General features: G+C 39.4%; 1 protein-coding gene across 2 annotated transcripts in view; it reads left to right on the top strand.

Moving 5' to 3' along the window:
* The window catches only part of shisa10.1 (shisa family member 10, tandem duplicate 1), a 70,115-nt gene extending 52,510 nt beyond the window's left edge, over positions 1–17,605 (top strand). For both annotated transcript variants that reach the window (XM_048548210.2, XM_048548211.2), the window contains 3 exons: positions 3,045–3,163; positions 12,635–12,853; positions 15,688–17,605. In XM_048548210.2, coding sequence (XP_048404167.1) covers positions 3,045–3,163; positions 12,635–12,853; positions 15,688–15,857 — 508 coding nt within the window. In that variant the 3' untranslated portion in view covers positions 15,858–17,605. The remainder of the gene's footprint in view (positions 1–3,044; positions 3,164–12,634; positions 12,854–15,687) is intronic.
* The last annotated feature ends 3,988 nt before the right edge of the window (positions 17,606–21,593 follow it).

Genomic DNA, 21,593 nt, shown 5'->3' with positions numbered 1-21,593 from the left:
GATTTTTAATTATAAAAGATGTTTTATTAAGTTCTCAAATTGTGTAAGTCGACACTGCAGCATTACAATTTAATTAACAAAAGCCGTGATTAGCGTAGGGAATCTTGACAGAGTTGGGACAAGCCATACTTGCACTACAGTGTACACTGTCAAACAGCACAGCTTCAGTTTTGGCATGGTCATGTAGCCAGATTGTAACAGCTTCAATAGATTTGGTGTGTCAAATGGCAACAGATGCAACAAACACAGGGGTTAGACAAAAATGCTGCCTTCCCTCAACTTTGGGGAAGTCCACAGAGTCCAAAATGTTGTCATGATTTAGAAAGCACTGGATTATGTGTCATCGCTGTCTTATTCCATTTCTGTTCTTGATGTTGTCTCAATCTTTCCAGGCACAGACTGTGGTAGATCAGAGAGGCTCCCAGCTACTGCCATGTAATTTCAATGGACCAGTAATCCTTTTATGTTGTGTACACCCCAGAAAGAAAGATGTGAATAAGGCCGTAGTTGTACTATGAAAGAAAAGAGTTGCATTTCTATAGTAACTGCAATGTCCATGACGTGTCCAAGCACTTTATAGCCAAAGAGTTAATTTTGAAGTGCTGTTACTGTTGTAATGTTGTAAATGTGGCTGTCAGTTTCCCAATGCAAACTACCTCAACCATAATATGGTTGTGATGAGATAATCTGCTTCCGTAGAGGAAGTTACTTGACTATCAAATCTCGGCTGCTTGGGTATTGAGTCTTTTTGCTTTCCAGTTGGTATTGGAAGGCGATGATCTATTGAGAGTGAACCCACAGAAAGCAACTGGCTGGTTGGAGTTCCAGGTCATGCACTCGGATTGCACATGGACCAGCTGGTGACAGCGTTCCATGGGGAACGGTGCCGAACCACTGTTGTTTGTCATTTATACAAATGATTTGGATGTGAATCTAGGAAGCATGGTTAGAAAATTTGCAGATGACATCAGAATTGGTAGCGTAGTAGACACTGAAGAAGGTTATCTAAGAGTACAACAGAATCTTGATCAATTGGGTCAGTGGGCTGAGGGGTGGCATATGGAGTTTAATTTTGGATAAATGCAAGGTATTGCATTTTGGTAAAACAAACAAGGCAGGACTTAATCATTTAAAAGTAGAGTCTTGGGTAGTGTTGTAGAACAAAGAGACCTGTGGTTTCAGAAACATAAATCTTTGAAGTTAAGTTTGCATCACATGTCGACGATGGTTAAGAAGGTGTTTAGCATGCTTGCCTTGATTGCTCAGGCAGATGGGAAGTCATGTTGAGGTTGTATATGACGTTGGTGAGGCCTTTTCTGGAGTACTGTGTCCAGTTCTAGTCGCCCAGTTATAGAAAGGATAACATTATCTGGAGAGGGCTCAGAAAAGATTTGAGGATGTTGCTGGGATTGGCAGGCTTGAATTATAAGGAGACGCTGGATATGCTGGGACTTTGCTCACTGGAGTGTTAGAGGTTGGGGTGGGGTGATCTTACAGAGATTTAAAAAATCATGAAGGGTATAGATAAGGTGAATGGCAGGTATCTTTTCCCCAGGGTTGGGGATTTCAAGACATGGGGGCATATTTTTGATTCTACTGTCACATGTACTAAAATACAGTGAAAACCTTTTGTTTACGAGCTGTACAGACACATATCCCCAGAACATTAGCCTTGGGTTCTGCGTCACTCGATTTAGTGATGATACTAATGCATCATTGTCTCCTATCACAAAGATGAATGCTTTGGTGGACTAATGGTTCAAGTATTGGGCAAGTTGTCAGAGGAAATCTCCGGAGACAGATTTAATTGCAGTTGGCAATGCTAATGCTAACAGTAGCATAAGCAGAGGCAACCCTCTCTGAAATCCTGCTCATGTTAGACATGTAAATAGCAGCCTTAACCACATCCAGGATCGCATGCAGCATGAGGTCCTTCAATCCATTCATTGTGGTACTGTGGAGAAAGGAACTAATACCTTTTTTAAAGAACATGTGGTATCCACACTTGCCTTTTTCAGATTATCATCTATTCAGCCTTAAAAATAAATGGATTTTGAGATGCCAAGTTGACAAAAATGGGTTATCTTGGTCTGACCAATTAATTTACAGGGTTATTTATTTAGAATATTAGTGCCTGTTGCAATGATGTTGAATCCTGGGAGTAATAAATGCTGGTGTTTGAGGGAAGAGTTGATTCACCTGTGCAAGTGATAATTTCACTGGATCTCTGCTCCTCTACTTCTGAGAAAATTGTTGAGTACCTAATGCCAGTACAATATCCCGTGTGGGAATATTGTAAATAAGTATCATCAGTGTAATACACATGTTCTGGATTTAAAAAATATTATTTCAAGCTTTCTGAGCTATAAAGTCAGTGGTAACTTTATCTTTTCAGGAAATAAAAGCAGATTAAGTGTGTTTTCAGTGATAATCTGCATTGGCACAAAGTCATCATCCTGCTCACACCGTATCTCACCGTACTTTATAGGATGATGGCGCATCATGGTGTTAATGTCACTGGATTAGTGAATGAGTGGCTCAGACTACTGCAGCAAGGGCCGGGGTCATATCACACTACACCACACGTTGGAATTTTAAGTTCAGCCAATTTTTTTTTAAGCTGTAATTTAGAATGCTAGTATTAATGATAGCAACTGTGATTGTTGTAAAGGTACATCTAGTTCATTTATTGTGCCTTTGGGCAATGGGAAATTTGTCTGAAACCAGTCTGATTTATCTGTGACACCAGATTTACGGTGATACGGTTGTCTCTTAAATGGTCTCTGAAATGGTCCAGTGAGCCATTCAGATCAAGGACAATAAGGTAAAGACAACAAATTGTTGCTCTGCCAGTGATGTCCGCATCCCATAAAGCAACTGGTTCAAATCCTGATGTCCTAAATCTATAAATATTTTAACATTTTTACTCCTGTTATAGCTTTTAATCGTGAGTACGAGAGTGATCTGTGTATAATAATGCTGTCCTTAATAGCTCATTGTTCACAGTTCTTCTGCTAACCTGCAGTGTTTTTCGTCTCTTTCAGTTTTAGCTCTGTCGTTGCAATTGGAGTGAGCTTCTTTGGGATTTTTCTCTTCTCACTTGTGATCTGTTTATGCTGTCCTTGTTGTCTTCTGTACAAGATGGCACGAAGAGGACGTCAGCGTGAGTAGCCCAGATTTATCATTTTAAGCAACTTCCTTGACCTTGATGGCACTTGTGTAACCGCAGCAGATTGTTTATCTCTTTGGTGAAAAGCACAAGTACATGAAAAACATACTGTTGCGCTGGAATCCTGGACATTCTATGTTCTCTCTTGTACTACTATCCACAAGAAGAAAGTTGTAAATAAATTGATAATGGATTTCAGTCAATCCGATTCGTTCATCTACCCATCTATTGCTAACCATTCCAGACCCCAGACAAACCATGCACTCTGAGTTTTGAGAAGATTTATAGCTCAGGTTGAGGTTCTGGATGTGAGTTTGCTCACTGAGCTGGAAGGTTAGTTTTCAGACGTTTCGTCACCATTCTAGGTAACATCATCAGTGAGCCTCGGATGAAGTGCTGGTGTTATGTCCTGCTTTCTGTCTATCCGTTTAGGTTTCCTTGGGTTGGTGATGTCATTTCCCACATTGGTGATGTCATTTCCTGTTCTTTTTTCTCAGAGGATGGTAGATTGATTTGGAGCCAATGTGTTTGTTGATGATGTTCTGGTTGGAACGCCATGCTTCTAGGAGCATAGAGGAGCTTCTATATCTGTCCTTTTGTGGGTTTAAACTAGTAAAGGTACTTCATCCTCTAATTCTATCCTTTCATGTTTCAGTTTAAAGTTATATCTAAGGTTTTTATTCTCCAAACCAGTGTGCCTATAAAATCATCATTTGGACGCATCTCTACTCAGCTGAAAGATACATTTTGTTTTTTCCTATCCTGATTCATTGGGATTTTTGTGACTTTTCTCCATTGTTCTAGAGCTAGAAGTTAAGCAGCATAACCAATAATTATACAGTTCAATACAGTCTTAATCAAGAGTTTCTAAGACCATGTCTATGTGCTCCTTCTACATTTTCTCTCTCTGCCTCTTTTGGCTGTTTTCATTCATAGTGTGCGTAAATCATCTATCCTTCCTTTCTTTTAAAGGTCTAAAATGCAGCGAATTCCCAAGATCTGATACCCATACCCTAGGGATCTAAAAGAGAGAGTTGCAGAGAAAATGGATGTGCTGGTTGTGATTTTCGAAAATTTCCTGGATTCTGGAATGGTTACAGCAGATCGGAATTGGCAGTTAGCAAATCTGGCATTGCTGTAGAAAGGAAAGAGAAACCCAATGATGGACCAGTTAATTTGATGTCAATTGGAGGTGATTAGTTGGAATCCATTGTTAAGCAAGTGTTAACAATGCACTTAGAAAGTCAAAGTATGACCAGACGAGGTCAATAGATAAATGGATATTTACCTGTTAACCAAGAGGTTGAGGGATGGAGTAGATATTTTCAGGTTGGCAGGTTGTAACTAATGGAGTGTCATGACAGTCAGGGCTGGGGTTTCAGTTATTTACATTCTGTATTAATAAGTTTGAAGAGTAGAATGTAAGGGTTTATTGAGACTGAAGTATATTTTAACCTGAGATTTTAACCCGTTTGTATCTTGTAGCCTCTTCGTGTCCTTCTCAATGCTAACTGAGTAGACAACAAAGTGACAGACAGAATATAATATAGGGGAAAATGTGCAGCTGTTCACTTCGGTAGAAAGATAAGCTTCTTTTTAAATGTTGATGTTCAAGGGGCTTGGGTGTCATCTGACAGGGAACGTAGTACATTCGCATGCAGATACAATGAGCGAATAGGAAGACAAATTGCATGTCCGCCTTCATTAAAAAGGACTTAGAATGCAAGAGTAAGGATGTCTTGCTGTAACAGAGTCAGGTTTTGTGACCACATCTATAGTATTGTGTAAAGTTTTCATATTTTAAGGAGCAATCTATTTGAATGGTATGTGGTACAGTGAAGGTTTGTTAAGCCAATCTATGGAATCAGGTATTAAGTGTGATAACTGACTAAATTCGACATATATTCATCAGGCTTTAGAAGAATGAGAAGTGATTTCATTGAAACATACAAGAGGAGGCTTAAGAACATGGATATGGGGATATTGTTTCCCCTTAATGGGGAAGTCCAGAACGCAAGTACAAGGTTGGAGAATGAGGGGACAATTTCTTTAAGAATTAGATGAGAAATTTCTTCACTGAAAAGATCATGAAATTCTCTACTCCAGAGGTTTGGATATGTCTATCTCAGTGTTAAAACAAGGTTTTTGTGTCTTGGGGAATTGAGGGATACGGGGACAGAAATGAAAGTCTCCGAAGTCAGTGATTGTTCCTGCTCTTAGTGCGGACTTGAAGACTCAAATATCTAATTCTGTTCTTGTTACTGAAGTTCCTCTGCTGTTCATTTCTATGCTTTACATTTGTCTTTGTGGAAATTTCATTTTTCATCGTTCAGCCCATTTTATATAGCATACCCACACATCTGGTAAGTTGAGTTGCTTCCAATTTTCATTGACCTCTAGGTTGGCATCAGCTGCAAATTCTAACATTTGTGTGCATTTAAGGTGATGGGGGGGATGGTTCAATGGAGATGTGAGGGGCAAGTTTTTTTTTAAATACATTATATATTGGGATTCTAGAACATGCTACCAGGGATGGTGGAGGAGGTAGATAAGAGAGGGGTGTTTTTAAGGGGCTTTTAGATCAGCACATGAGTCTGCAAGGAATGAAACGATAGGGATCAAGGGCAGGCAGAAAGAGTTAGCTTAATTTGACATCAGTGTTACAAAATTGTGGGCTGAAGGGCTCATTCCTGTTCTGTATTGTTCGATGATCTAAGCGTTTCTTAGGTTGCTTTGTGGCTATAAGCTGCAGAATTGTTCCTAACTGGGTTTTATTTGTTTTACCATGACTGGCTCTGTCAGTGTGGGTGACAAGCTCACCCTCTCCAAAGATATTACAATTCCCTACGCTACCATCCCCTTCTTATTATCTAAGTACCCATGGGTGTAATGAGGAACTGTGGAGTTGTACTGTCAATAATCCGTTGCTGTGAAGCGGGAACCATTTTTACTTGAGTTGTTAGCTCCAGTTGAATGGAGACTCTGTCATATGACCAGCTACCAATACCTGCCTTTCACTTTAATCCAACAGCCTTTAGTCTCCATTCTAATTTTCTTTGACCATTTCCATATTTAAACATACACAAAGTTTTGGTTTTTTTCAAATGCGCCTATAACCTTTCTCATGGTTGACAGGCAGCAGTGCCTTGTGATTAATCATTAACTTGTTGAGAGTCTAGTCCTGGAGGGCTGGCTACCCAGTTTGCATCACCAACTATGTGACTCCATTGTTTTGAATATGAGCCTTTTCATAACTTTTGTCTCATTTCAGTACATTCTGAAATGAATTGATTCAATTTTAATACCATCGGTAACTGAAACGCCACTTGCTGAAGTTTTAAAAACAAAAACAACATTTTACTGACAATATTTGTGTAAAAGTATGGGCTTCCCAGGGTGATGATTTTTTAATTCTGATACTAAATATGCCTCAATAATTTTCATTGCTTGCACAGTGAAAGCAGTTTGAGGGTTGGGTTACAAGGATATTTTGTCACTTCCCATGTAGGCTGGTTGCAACTTAACTAAAACCAGAAATTGAGTGGGCATGTTCGATAGTAAACGCTTCAAATTAAATGTGGATAATAAAAGGACATCAGTGCCTAGATTTACAGAAGTGGAACAGGGTACATCTCTGGAACCCTGTTGCACCATTTGTTTAAAAATCAAGCCATACTTCTTTTTAACTTAAGCTTTCTGTATCTATAAATATTCTGATCAATGTGCATGGTGGGAAAAAGTTTGACTTCTGTCACTGAATGAACTTTACCACGAGCTGGTGGCTTCCTGACTGAGTCATTCAGCTGACCCTGTGTATTCTGCATCACACGATCTAAACTGGCAAATATTTCACTTAATGGGAGCCTGAGAACCTTTTAAATGGCCACAGTAACAACATGCCATCTCATTGACTCATCTTTTATTTATTTAATCAAGGCAATTCTAGTACAACACTTATAGCAAGAAGTTGAGATATTATAGTATTTCAAAGTAAGCTCAGTAGCTAAAATTGAATCATATGCTCATCCTTTATTGTTAAAATTAATTAAAATTGATCTCTTTTGTGTTAAACCAGAATCTTTTTCATATTTTGTCAGCATCTACCACCTTCCACAAACTTGCTCTTGGGCACTGCCATGTAAATTGAGCTAGCGGTTTCTCAGCTTCAGAACAACCTGAAGAACTTCGACACTATAGAAGTAGTTTCAACTTTAGTACCTAATGTAATGTAGCTGTCAGTATTTGCTTCAAGGTCCCTCAAACTCTAGATAAATAAATATTTTATGTTGAGATTGCTGAGGACATTGGTGAGGCCTCTTCTGGCGTACTGTGTCCAATTCTAGTTGCCCTGTTATAGGAACGATATTATTAAGCTGGAGGGGATTCAAAAGAGATTAAACAGGATATTGCTGGGAATGGAGAGTTTGAGTTGTAAGGAGAAGCTGGGTAGACTGGAACTTTTTTCACTGGAGCACAGGAGGTTGAGGGGTGACCTTGTAGAAGCTTATAAAATCATGAGGGGTGTAGATAAGGTAAATGGCAGGTATCTTTTCTTTTAAGGAGGTTTCAAGACGAGGCAACGTATATTTAAGGTGAGAGGAGAAAGATATAAAAATGACATGAGGGCCAACTTTTTGTGTGTGGAATGAACTTCCAGAGGAAATAGTCGATGTGAGAATAGTTACAACATTTAAAAGACATTTGGACAGTACATGAATATGAAAATTTGGATGAGGCAGGTGGGACTAGTTTAATTTGGGATTACGGTTGGCGTGAACTGATAGGACCGAAGAGTCTGCTTCCGTGCTGTACGTATCTGACTCGAAATGGTGTGGTTTGGTCTGCTGAGATAGGAAGGGAGACACCTGACATTTTGACGATGAAAACAGGATGTGCCATCAAAAGCATGAGTACCGAAGTAGGAAGATAAAACAGCTGAATGCATGGCTAGAAAGATAGTGAGGAGTTGGAGGCAGGTGTCGGGGGCACTTACTTCCAGCATACTGGGACTGTTTCTAGTGGAGATGGCACCAGTTGCACTGGCTGCATTAAAACACAGCTGGACTGAGTTCTTTGCAGGATGTTTTGCTAGTGTGGATTTAAACTGACTCAGTAGGGGACTGGAAACCAGGAAGAATTATAATAAGATAAAAACAGGCTGCATGAAATGCTGGTAGAGGCTGAAAACACTATAAAGTAGAGAAAAATAGGTGAAATCAAAATGAGGAGGGAATGGTGAAGTGTCAGACAGAGGTACAGTGTATGGAGTGTACTTAACATGATTTGAGATTTACAGATACAGATTATCTTGTGGAGTTGTAATGTTGTGGCAGTAACGGTGACCTGCTTCGAGGTAGGGCTGGTCTGGGTGTTAAATGTTCCAAGTGATAGTGTTCAGAAAAGGTAGGAAGGGAAATAAACAGGAGAGCGGGTGACATTCTGGCTTAAGGAAAGCATTGCAATACTGGAGAAAGAGGATATTTTGGAGGACTGAAATTGATTTGGTGACAGCTACCTATTGCTTGGTGTAATCTGTAGACCGTCAGCTAGTGAGAAGGATATAGAGAAACAAATCTGTAAGGAATTTACAAAGAGCTTTAATCATCATAGAGTAGTTATAATTGGCAATTTTAAATGCCCATGTGACTGAGTAATGGTAGTATGAGGGGCAGGTATTCCTGGATTGTCTTCCAGGAGAATTTCCTGCAGCATTGTGTCCAGTATAACAACAAGAGCCAGAGCTAGGCTTAGTTTTCAGGAAGGAGGCCGGCCAAATAAATTAAATGACAGTGGGGAAGCAGTAATCATTGCATTGTGAAGTTTAGGAAGATGGTGGAAAATTGTATTGGTCAGTTTAGAGTAAGAAGATCAACTACTGGAGAGCCAACGTCAGTGGGCCGAGAACTAAGCCTGAACTCTGTAGAGTTTTGAAAAATGTGAGGTGATTTTGTTGAACCTTACAAAGTATGTAATGGGGTAGTCGGTGGGGGGGCGTCTTGGATAACCTGTTAGTGCTTAAAGTTGATAGGGTAGGATAAGATGCAGCATCCAAGGATAGAATTCCCTAGATTTGTCGGTGGTGCTGGCAGACTAGAGAATTGCAAACTTTATGCCTTTGTTCAGTACCCTGTTCCTGCATTCTACCCGTATCCTTTAATCCCTCTAGTGCTAATAACAATATCTAACTTGACGTAATACTTTGGCCTCAACCACTTTCTGTGGCAGAGAATTCCACAAGCTCCCATGGTGAAGAAGTTTCTCCTCGTCTCTGTCCTAAGTGGCCTACCTGGTACAATTATGTTGTGACTCCTGGTCCTGGATAACAAAACAGTTGCAGAACAAAATGCCAGTTGGAGGAGTTAGGGGCAAAGAAGGTTTGGAATTGTTGAAGTTAATGGCCACAAGAATTAATCCCCAGAGATTCACAGAACGTAAGTTGCTGCTATCTTCAGTAAACCAGTGATTGTGTGTGTCTGTAAATGCAGTAAATGGCTTCTACCAGATTACTCTTAAACGAGACCATATTGTTGGATAAAATTGATTCGGTGGAATGTGAACCAAGTTGTAAAGTGCTGTTAAGTAAGTTGCATTAATTATGGACACTAACCTTTAGCAAAATAATATCTCCTTGTAAGGGGAAATATGACAACATTGGGAGGAGAGAATACAAAAAAAAAGTGTACATTTAAGTTGCTTTAAAACGTTGTTGCATGCTCCATACTTATAACCTTTTGGGACATTGTATTATCTTGGTTTATCTGCTTGGTAAACGTGTAATTTCCAGTTGTGGCTGTTTGTTACATGATAAACTTAGCAAATGAACTACCAACCATTGCTTTAAATCAGTGTTTCTGTATTAAATAACAAGGTGCAGAGCTGGATAAACATAGCAGGCCAGGCAACATCAGGGGAGCAGTAAAGCTGGTGTTGCAAGTCTGGACCCTTTCTGAATGGGGGTCCAGACCAAAACGTCAGCTTTCCTGCTCCTCTGTTTGGCCCGCTGTGTTCATCCAGCTCTACAACCTGTTATCTCAGATTCTCCAGCATCAGCAGTTCCTACTATCTCTTTCTGTATTAGATATGTTTTGAGGTGGTTTTTATTAACTTTCTCTGGTATGGATGATAGTGTGATCTCTTGCACTAAAAATGGATACCCTTGATCATTTCTTCAATTTTCAAAGTGCACTTTGAACTCACTAAGTAATTTTGCCATTGTAGACCAGAGTTGTGTGTGGGGAATTTTGTGGAAACTCCATCAAAGCATACTCTGAGGGAATTGTGAGGGAAACTGAATTTCCTGCTGGGCAAATCCTTTACACCGCAACATTCAAAATCTTATTAAAAATCAGAATTTGCTTTGGTTCCAATGAAATTAACTAAAATAGCTACACAGGAAATGTTAAATTATTAAATATTTAGCCTACGTCCTGCGTAATTATTCAGTAATTGATTTGGTTAGCTCAGTTGGTTGGATAACTGGTTTAGAATGCAGAGTGCTGCCAACAGCATGGGTTTCATTCCCAGACCAGCTGAGGTTACTGTGAAGGACCCTCCCTCTCAAGCTCTCCCCTCGCCTGAGGCAAGGTGATCCGAAGGTTAAACCACCACCAGTTGTGTTTCTCTCTAGTGGGAGAGTAGCGTTATGGTTCAGCAGGACAATGGCACCTTCCTCCATTCAACTGACCCTAAAATTATCTCTTGTTCTCCTAATTACACTACATCTATACCACTGACACCCCAATCCCACCAAGGTCCAGGCCCTGTCCTGACACCCTCACCCTGAAACCCAACGGATCTGTTGTTCTGGGATTGGATTGGGCTGGACTGTACATGACCACCTTCACTGCTCCTCCAACGCTTATCTGCCACCTTACACTCTGGCACTGTCACCCATCTGGCCCCCTATTCATGTGGCACCCAGTCCTCCCAGCACTCTAACATCACACTTACCTTGCAAAACGTGACCTCAAAAAAGGCAGCTGTCTGCTGTGAAAGAGGGAATGGTTTACCTTTTACTGACAGTTCTGTACTATCAAAGAACCCTCAAAATAAAAGTTCATGGACCAGAACAAACTGCCTGTAAATATATAAAATGGTAGTCCAGTTAGTCACCAGCATTAATAAGAATAGCAATAATCTGATTAATCTGTCTTGCCCTAAAGATGCTAAATCCAGGGACTAGAATAGCATAATGAGCAGCAACAGGTCTGAGCTTAACTGTAGACATGGTGGGAGTGAGTGGAATTTAAGGGGTTCTGGCACTGTAGTAGTAGTGCCTCTGTCTCTGAACCAGGAGGCCATGGTTCATGTCCTGTTTCTCCAGAGATGTGTACCAATATCTTTTAAACAGGTTGATTAGAAAATATCACATCTCGTGTACATCTAATCCTGGTTTGAAGTGGATGGTTCGGCAGTTTGAGTTCAGTTTGGTCCAAAGCGCCAACTGCTAATTTTTGATTCAAATCAACCATTAGATTATCACTTACATTGACACCCTTTATTTGAATGTGAAAGACTTTGGTACTATTTTGTCCGCATACATCTTCGTACTTAAAGCTGTCCAATCTGTTCCCATTACATCTACATCCATTCCTAAGCACCGTGACCTGATAGGTGAAGAGAACCTGCTATCCTCATCTAGAGGATGATATTTTCTCTGAAATTGCTACGGTGTCCTGCTGATCATAATGATTCTTTTGTTAGTTCAGGTTTCTAAGAGTCCACCTTGCATGGCACTTCTGGTTGCTGTTGAGGTGAGAACCTCCCGTTCTTGTCTCTGGGTCCGTATTCACATGCAACAAGATCTGGACAATATCTAGGCTTAGGCTGATAAGTGGCGAGTGACATTCCCGCTACACAAATGCCAGGCGATAATCATCATCAATACAAGACAATCTAACTTAGCATCCTTGACATTCAGTGGTGTTACCATCACTGAATCTCCCACTATCAACATCCTAGGGGTTACCATTGACCAAAAATTCAACTGGATACACCATATGAACACAGTGGCTCCAAGAGCAGGTCAGAAGCTAGGAATACTGCGGCGAGTAACTCGCCTCAAAGCTTGTCCACCATCTACAAGGCACAAGTCAGGAAATGTGATGAAATATGGTTGATATCCAGAATCAAAGATGCCAATCCTCATGTAGACCCATAAAAGCTGAGAGAAAGATAAATGAACAAATCCTTACCACTGCACAAAGCGGAGAATGTAAGCTGTTCTCAACCTTACCTTAGCTGCAATATTTGCTTTCATGCAGGAGATTTAAAAGGTGATTTTTGCTTTGACCTTTATAACTTGTACATCACCCTGTTTTTGGTTAGAGGACAATTTTACAATCAAAGAACTGTTTGTCTTTGTCATTGTTCTCCAAAGGTCCTTTCCTTTTTGACACATTTAATGATAAAAAGGTGAGCTGGTTTTAATGAATGAATTGATATTTGCCTGCTCTTCTCTTTTAGCTGTTGTTACAAGTTCAACTACAACTACAGTGGTACAGTCAGCATACCCACAGCAACCACACGTACCAGCACAAGGGTTCGTTCCTTACCAAGGATATACTCCCATGCCAGTGCAGCCAGCACCAGCGATGGCTCCCTATCCTCCAAGTATCGCCAATCCACCACCATATCCAACTCCATATTCTGGACAACCACCGTCATATCAAGATACTGTAGCAAGTAAGTAGATTATTGTAGCTCTATTTGGGAATAAACTTCTTAAATACTAGTAATGTGATGCAGAATCTGGTTTCTAGCTTGGGCGTGGAATGTCATTATGTTTTGTAGGCAATAATCCAGTATTCTCAGTAAACAAGATTGCCAATGGATTGGTGCAAACATGTAAACTTAAAGGGAATATCAAAGAAATGAAACATGACTTTGAAAAAATATTCAGAAAATATTAGCCCCATTGCAGCTGGTAAGGTCTCATGATCATGTGCTAGAGCTTCCAAAATTGAAATGGAAGAATTGTGAAATTGAATTAAACTGCAGAACTGACTAGTCACCCAAAAAAGGCCACCATGCCAGTTTTAAGTTCTTTTAGAGTTGAGTACGATTATGAAAAATCCAAAAGTGGAATATATTATTTGGGTAGAGAAAACATTGAAAAACATAAAATGGAGCATTTTGTTCTGAAACTTGTTCATTGAGAGCGGCCAAGAATGTGAAACCTGTATGGTTTTTAGCAATGCTTCTTGTGCAAATCTGTGATGAATTCTCAAGTGTAGATGAGTTTATAACTTTTTGTTTGGAGACACGGGTAAATGTTGTCCTTTTTAGCTTGAGAAGCTGAAAAGATTTGAAGAATGGTGCTTTTATTTAAAAAAAGAAGTCTTTTTCAATAGCAGAAACTCTTGGTAAAGTGGCAGTGATGGGTTTTTTTTGGTGTATTGAAAGTAATTGTAAAAGGATTCAGCAGCAATATACCCATTGTCTGCAACATTGATCATAAACACCTATGGGATAATGTACAATCAACAATATGCATGAATGAAAGAAGAATGTGTTTGATATTTATAGTTTTAAACAAACACTCGTAAACAGAGAAATCTCTAATTTTGAAATGGGGGTGAATAGCAGCAGTCAGCTGCCTGACTGCTTTACAAAGGAAGGAGCAAATTTTTAGAAACTATTAGAAATACTGGAAAAGTGGCATTTGGAATTCTAATATACAGCAAAAAGAGGAATATAATATATTTTCATTCTGCACCATGTTGTCTTTATTTTTTCTGTTTTTCATGATTATACGACTATATCAATTTATTTTAAAATGTAAGAAAGGGGAATCAATTATTTACTCGTCACACCCTGCAGGGTATCTGAGGCCACATTGGACTAAGGGACAGGTGATGGTGATATGTTAATTGAGAGTCATTTGAATGCGAACTTGGCTGGATGTAGTTCCCATTTCGATAAAAGCAAGTGACCAAGTTAACATATTCCAGGCTATCATAGACTGAGACTGAGTCATTTCTGCACATTCCATTCCCCTCCTTTTTAATTTGAAGATATTCTTACCTCATGCCCATTTACACAATGTATTCCATACTCAGGAGAAAGTTGCTTCAACTCATTGTGTGTTGATCTCAGGACAATGAGGTGCTTGCGTATTGTGAACTCTCATTCCAGGTACTGTCAGGATGTGGCAGCATCTGTGGAGAGAAATCGGAGTTAATATTTTGGGTCAAGTGACTCTTCCTCAGTTCTGAGAAGGGTCATTCAACTCAAAACATTAACTCTGATTTCTTTACACAGATGCTGAGCTTTTTCAGCTATTTCTGTTTTTGTCTCTGATTTACAGCATCTGCCGTTCTTTTGGTTTTTGTTTAGTTTCAGGATGTATTGACCATCAATAAGCCACTTAAAATGGTAATGGGCTGCCACCTTAAAAAAAAAACCTGCATTCTGTTGTTTTTATTTATTATTATTATTATTATTATTATTATTATTATTATTATTATTATTATTATTATTATTATTATTATTATTAGATTTGCTTTGCACTTCAGGGGGCTGTTGAAAGTCAGCCACATTTGGTGTAGGAGACAAACCTCTGAGAGACTGTTCTGGGTATAGAGAGTTCATTTCCTTCTATAGAAAACATCAGTGAACCAGTTTTCTGGACAATTTGATTTTTGTTGTCATTTTTACTTTACCTGTTGCAGACTTGGATCTAAAATGAATTCAGATTCCAAATTTAAATTCACATTCACTGGATAATTGGTCAGGAAATTTGGATTACTGCCCAAACCCCTCAATCACCAATTGGTTTTGGGACAAATGCTTGATTGCATTTCTTACGCCATAATGTCTCTGGTGTATTTCACTTTCACTGCTGTAAATTCCAATAAAGTTTAAAGTATTACAGATTTTAATATTTTTGGGAATTTCTTACTTATGCTCCAATGCCTTATGGTCTTATTCCCCCCCTTCTGAATTCATACTGCCTGTTCTCCCACTGCCTGCTCTTGGAGAGAGATCTTTTGCTGCAGGTGAATCTATAGGCCTTTTTTCTTCGATTTCAAGAAAAGCCCACAGGACAATGATACGTGACTGCTAATGAAAGTCAGAGGTTATGGAAGGAGTCGACAGGTTTACGATTTCAAAACCACTGTTCTTTGTCCCTCCTGCATTTGATAAAAGTGGGGAGTATGATAGGTTTTTAAATTACTAGAAATGGAAATGAGTAACTGCCAGTCAACTGGGACAGTGATGCCACCTTCCAAAAATATAGCAGTGTGTTGAGGACAATAAGACTGAGAGCAGAGGGAACAACAAGAGGATAGTGAGTCTGCTGGAATCGCTGCTTAAAGTACAAGCTCTATTCTTGCGTTTGAGGAGGTTAGAAGCAAGGAAAAGGAATAAAGGGTTATGGTAACACATGGAGTTGAGAGGAGGACAAACAACATCTCAATGTTTTATTTCTTTCGGGTCCCTGTGTAGTAATTTTAAGAGTAATGCGTAAACATCATTGCATTGAGCACCAATGCTGTCCTCCATTTTCATTTCAGCTAGTGCAAATGTACCTTATCCAGGACAGCTGCCGTACAACCCTGCCGTTCAGCCGCCGTACAACCCTGCCGCACAGCCGCCATACAACCCTGCCGTTCAGCCGCCGTACAACCCTGCTGCGCAGCCGCCGTACAATCCTGCCTACGGAACCCCAGAGAAATTACATTAATAAATATGCGGCCACTTCTGTTGTTAAGTACATTAAAACTGATCTATCTTAGCCTGTTACTATTTTGTACAAGATGAATGCTGGAAAGGAATTATTTCGTAAGCATTTCGGATACGTTCAGCAGTTAACTGTAAATTACTTGTCTTTAATGGAGTTTATTTTTTTTTTGTTTTCTCTCCCCCCTCTTCCCCCCCCCCCCCCCCCCCCCCCCCCTTCACTACACCACTTCACTTTGAGCAGATGTGAAGTCTGTTTTGTCTTGGATGTCTTGATTTTGTTTTTCAACTCTTTTTGACAGAGGGAGCACAACTTTGTTTTGTATATTCAAAAAAAAGAAAAACAGTTGCTTTGAGCTATCTTTCAATGCAAACAGGTGTTTTGATATCTGCCTATTTTCCCCTTCTGTGAAGGCTACTATTTTCTTGTTTGCCATTAAAGAAGTGTTTTACATAAGTGGCTCTTTGGATCCTTTTTCTAAAAGGAAACAAAAATATGTTGTATTTTGTTAGCTGCTCTTCCTTCGAGGGTTATTGGCCATAAACCAGTGCAGATATAATTCCCAAGTGTATCATTGATTACGCCAGCGATTGTCATCAATCTTTTACTCCTGAAATGTCAGTTAGCACATCATGAATCTGATGACTTTTTCTTTAAAAAAAACTTGACAAATGGCCGGCAAAGTATTTATAGATTTCTCTCATTCTCTTGTTACTTTTATCTCTACTACCCCTTTCATGGCCTACATTGCTTTTTGCCTTCAACTATCTGGCACAACTTTGGTCAGTGAGTGAACTGAAGAGCAGTTATCTTTTGTAAGAGTTCTCTGCTTTTTCACATCTCGAGCTCTGGGGTTTCTTTTGTGCCCCCTGACAGGCAAAAAGGATCCAAAAAGTTGCTTGTGCAGTTTGTGAAAGTGAAGACAAGTGGGCACATGCAGTACATTAGCAAAGTAAAATTGACCCAGGATCGGATCTGTTGCATTACCTAACGCGCTGCCAAGTAGTTCCTGAACCTCAGATGTACCATTTGCCACAACGTAGTCATTTCCCTGAAAAGATTGAAGGGAAATAAAAGGAACTATCTCAATGATGTAAAGATCAGCTTGACTGCCAGCAGCGAGTGCATTGGAGCATGGGAAAAGTCTTTCACCCAAGAGAGCATGATAAACTGCAGAGACTAAGAGGAAAGAAGTAAATAAAATCATTCTAAGTAAATAAAAACAAAGCCTCAAGAATGGTTTTCACGTTTTTTAAATTCTATGATTTATAAACAGGAACATTTGAAGTTTTTACTGAAGAGAAGTGTTAATGCGTAGCTGCATAAATGTCAAGAAAACTCTTCTACTTGCCACCCTGCCCCACCCAAGATGCAAGCAAATGTAGTTAGGTTGTGGAATTTTCTAAATAAAAGCTTGTATCTGCTGAGCGCAGCACATTTGCTGCCAAAAACCATGTTTGTTTCCTATTTGCTCAACCACTTTAAGTTACCTTTCTCGATCCTCCTGCACTTCCCACCCAACATTCTGAGACTGGGAATGAGCACTTTGTTATCATTTGCTTTATAACTACTTTGTGACAGTTGTCAAATGAGTTTTTTTTAATATAACACAAATTTTGATTTCACTGAATTTATCAGGGGCAATTGTTTTAATTCAGATGCTACAGTATCATTTGAACAATATACATTACATTTTAATGTAGATATTAGAATGGTTGTAATGTACAATAAAGTCAAAACGTTCTTTCAAAGTATTGTTGGTTTATCTATTGTTTTAAAGCTGTAACTGAATCAACCATAGGAAATCTGCACACTGCTCCTTTATGTATCTTTTAACCTGGGGCATTAGCATTTTGATGTGGGCTTCTCCCAGTCTAATCATTACATTTAATCAGTATTAAACATTCTGTGGATGAATATCCAAGATTTTGGGAACCAGGTAAAATCGCCTCTGTGTGATTCCATGTTCTGTATCACCTTACCTTACTTTCGGTATGATTTTTTGAGTTCTTACACCATCCTTCTGGGCGTGTCTTAGCTATAATGTCAAATTGTCATAGAATCACTGCAGTATGGAAGCAGGCCATTTGGCTTATTGAGTCCACACTGACTCTGAACAGCATCCCATGGCTAATCCACCTGGCCCACACGTCCCTGCCCACCATGGGCTACTTAGCATAGCCAATCCATCAAACCTGCACATCTTTGGACTGAGAGGAAACCCGAACAGACACAGGGAGAATGTGCAAATTACACACAGTCACCCAAGGCTGGAATCAAACCCGGGTTCCTAGTGCTGTGAGGCAGTGCTGACCACTGAGCCACCATGCCACCCCTTTCACTTTGACTGTTGTAGACCTGTCCCACTCCATGATAGAAACACCCACCCTGACTGAGTACCAGCGAACAAAGCATTGAATAAAAAATGTTAAAAACAAAATACAGTGAAAACTGGAGCATTAAAATTTAAGCCAAAAATGCAGGAAATGCTCAGATCAGTCAGCACATGCTCTCAGAAATGGCCAACGTTTCAGATTCATGACCGTTCATTGGAGTATGGAAAGATGCCGGTTCACTATTTTTCCCCAATATGGATTCAACTCGACTGTTGGCCACAACTAGGGGAAGATTTCTGGGAAAACAGTCCGAAGTGGAATTTTTCTTCAGACCCCTCTAGTTCTGTGTTTACAACGGACACTAAACAGCAACTAGCCGTGATGTTTAGGTGCGTGACCATAATCTCCAAAACATCACCTACAAACCTCAATTTTGCTCAACACTAGTAGCATTAATTTTATATTCTACATTCATATACAAGTTCCATTTTTATGGTACTGTGGTGATAAACAAGAACCTCATCAAACTTGCCAGCAAGATGGTGGCTGAGTAAGAAGCTCCATTGGACCTTCTCTGCTCTGCCCATTCTTTTCATTCTCTCTCTTTCCTGTCCTCCTTTGTTTTTTTTCTAGTAATGACTTGGACTTATCTGGAAGGGAATGGAGGAGCTGGCGAGTCCTGGAGCGGAGGCCAGTGTGGGGATCGAGTCCCAGAGAAAACTTACCTTGGAGCATCTGAGAGCCAGTGCAGAGCAGATGGAGGCTTGAGAGTGGAGCGGAGATGGTTGTTGGGCTGGGGTCTGGTGTGGGTGATCAGACCACAGGAGCCTCTGTACTGAGCTACTGCAATGTAATGTTTATTTGTAATGTGTTTATCTGACTGTGATGTCTACCCTCTTAATTGTCATATTTCTGACTTACACTATGAATCACTGTAAAATAATGCCTCTACTTTTTTTTGTTTCCCTTTTTGTATCTAAGCTTTGTACCTAAGATGGTACCATGAGCGGTGCCATTGTAAAGCATTTCACTGTACTCCTGTACTCGAGTATGTGACAGTAAAGGATATTCTATTCTAAATCTGACATTAAGCTGCATAATGTAAGATTACAACAAAAGATCAGACTTCGATTGCAGGAATAGTTGTTAATCTATGCCTGAACAGTGAGGAGAAGTTTAGGGAGCAAATTCCAGAGTCCAAAGTCTGGAAGGTACAGCATCTTAAAATTGTAGATGTTTTAAAACCAGGTATTGCAAGACCCCAAACTTGGAAGAGTGAGGAGCTTGTAGGGTTATGGGACTGGGGGAGGGGTATGGTAGGTTGAGACCATGGATGAATTTGGACAATATTTTACTTTTAGACTTTAACTTTGTGAAGTTATAGGTGAGGCTACTTTGTTTCTGTAGGTTTTACACCTATGTGCAGGGTCCCAAAGTATGAGCCAAATCTAGTTGCTGTGGGATGTTGGTAAGATTGTGGGCTATGAAACATCGTATCAGAAAACAGCATGTTACAAAATATCATATAGGAAAGTATGAAAACAAAATACAGTGGATGCCTTACACCTCCCCAGCCCCATAACTGTATGAACTCCTCACTTCTCCAATTTTGGGGTCTTGTGATAGCGGAGTTTAAACCAATTCTGCTTGTGGAGGCCATATCTTTTGGATAGTAAGCTCTGGAATTTGCTCCCTAAACTTCTCCATCTCACTTTTATGTTTTATGATGTATTTTTATCTAGATAAGATTTAATGATTTGTTTAATTTATTAATGTACAAACTTGTGAATAGAATTGATCCAGACTTTCAATTTTTTAAAAGTATGATTTAGTGAGCTCAGATGTTTCATCCAAACTGGAAGGTTTGGAGACTCGTGCCTGGATTTGGTATAAAATTTGCCAAAAACTTACCACTACCCTGTGAATCTGTGATATTGTTGAGTGTTTTGCATTTATATCAAGTGAGACATATCATATTGTGTAATTGTGAACATGTAAACTTTATGCAATCAAACTATGGTCTTCCACACCTGAGAGTTGGAGCATTGATTTTGTAATCCACAAATACTCTTTTTGAAATGGTGTCTTATTCAGACTCCTTGTGAAAATTGGACCAAACTACAATTGTTTCAAGTTTTGGCTATTTTGTTTTTGTACTGTGTGCTGCAAGTTAGCAGCAATAAGTTTATCACTTTTCTTGAAAAATCTTCATTAGTATGACAAATAATTGGATCCTGGGTTGATCATACAGCACTGATCATTTTTGGACTTTATGTAATGCATATTCATCTCACTATGCTTTCCTAATTTAGAGTTGCTTAGCTTGGCAAAAATCCAATGAGATTAATGTTACTTCAACAGAACAGTGTGGGAAATGTAGATTTTAATTTGTGTAGTTAGTATCTACTTAATTAGTGAACTGGAACAAACCATTCGGGACCAAAGGGGAATTAATGTTGGTGTCTCCAACTTAATTCTAATCAATATTGTGAAGCTATTGTTACAGGACGGTGTGTGTGTTCAATAAATTGCTGATTTTTAATGGAATATTGTGTTGTAATCTGTCATGGCATTTATTTTACCTTTCTGCTATTCATCTGGTCTGAAAGTAAATTGAGTCACTATTTGGTTCATTGTCAGCAGCCAGAATGGGTCATTTAAACTCCCCATGGATTTGCCCTGAACAAACTTGCTTATGTTGTTATTTAATGTCACAGTGGTGGAATAGAGAACTAATGTAGTCAAAATATACCGTTGAAACCAAGAGACTTGCAGTGCGCACACTCTCTGCTGTTTCTGAGCTGACAGCACTTGATGTTGACAGAGTTTGTACCATGGAAAAAGCATACAGTGCTTCACCGTAAGCAATCTTTAGCAGAGTGAAAATGTTACTTTTACAAAATTAAAGAAACCAATCTGTTCTTGGAGCACCACTGTTGAGAGTGGAAAGCAATGTATAAAATGACTGACTGACACTATGCTGCATCTCAGTTCCTCTTGCATGCAATATTCTGACATTGCTAGATTCTGTCTTCTTACAATGAGTAGAGCCCTTCCCACAAAAAATGTCTTGTTGGTACAGCTTAAGTGCTGCCAGTGTGTGTAGTGTTTGGTATTAATCAGCACTCGATTCCTATCTTCAAGAATTCTGTTCCTTTTATTATCATTATACTGTTCATTGTTTTTAGCAATAGCTTATTCCAGATCGAAGAGACAAAATAGAAATAAACTAGATATTGACCGTTGTTCTTGTCTTACAGATCAGTGAGGCTGTGGACCGTGTTACCGAATGCTGTGGAAGATGTTGACCCTGTTTCAGTACAAGAGGAGTTTGAAGTAGTTCTCAGGAACAAAACAGAAGTGCTGGAAAAGCTCAGCAGGTCTGGCAGCATCTGCAGAGGAG

This window comes from Stegostoma tigrinum, chromosome 11 (genome assembly GCF_030684315.1).
Source record: "Stegostoma tigrinum isolate sSteTig4 chromosome 11, sSteTig4.hap1, whole genome shotgun sequence".
Lineage (NCBI taxonomy): Eukaryota > Metazoa > Chordata > Chondrichthyes > Orectolobiformes > Stegostomatidae > Stegostoma > Stegostoma tigrinum.
The sequence above is the reverse complement of the archived record's forward strand: the minus strand, read 5'-3'. Positions and strand labels throughout refer to the sequence as shown.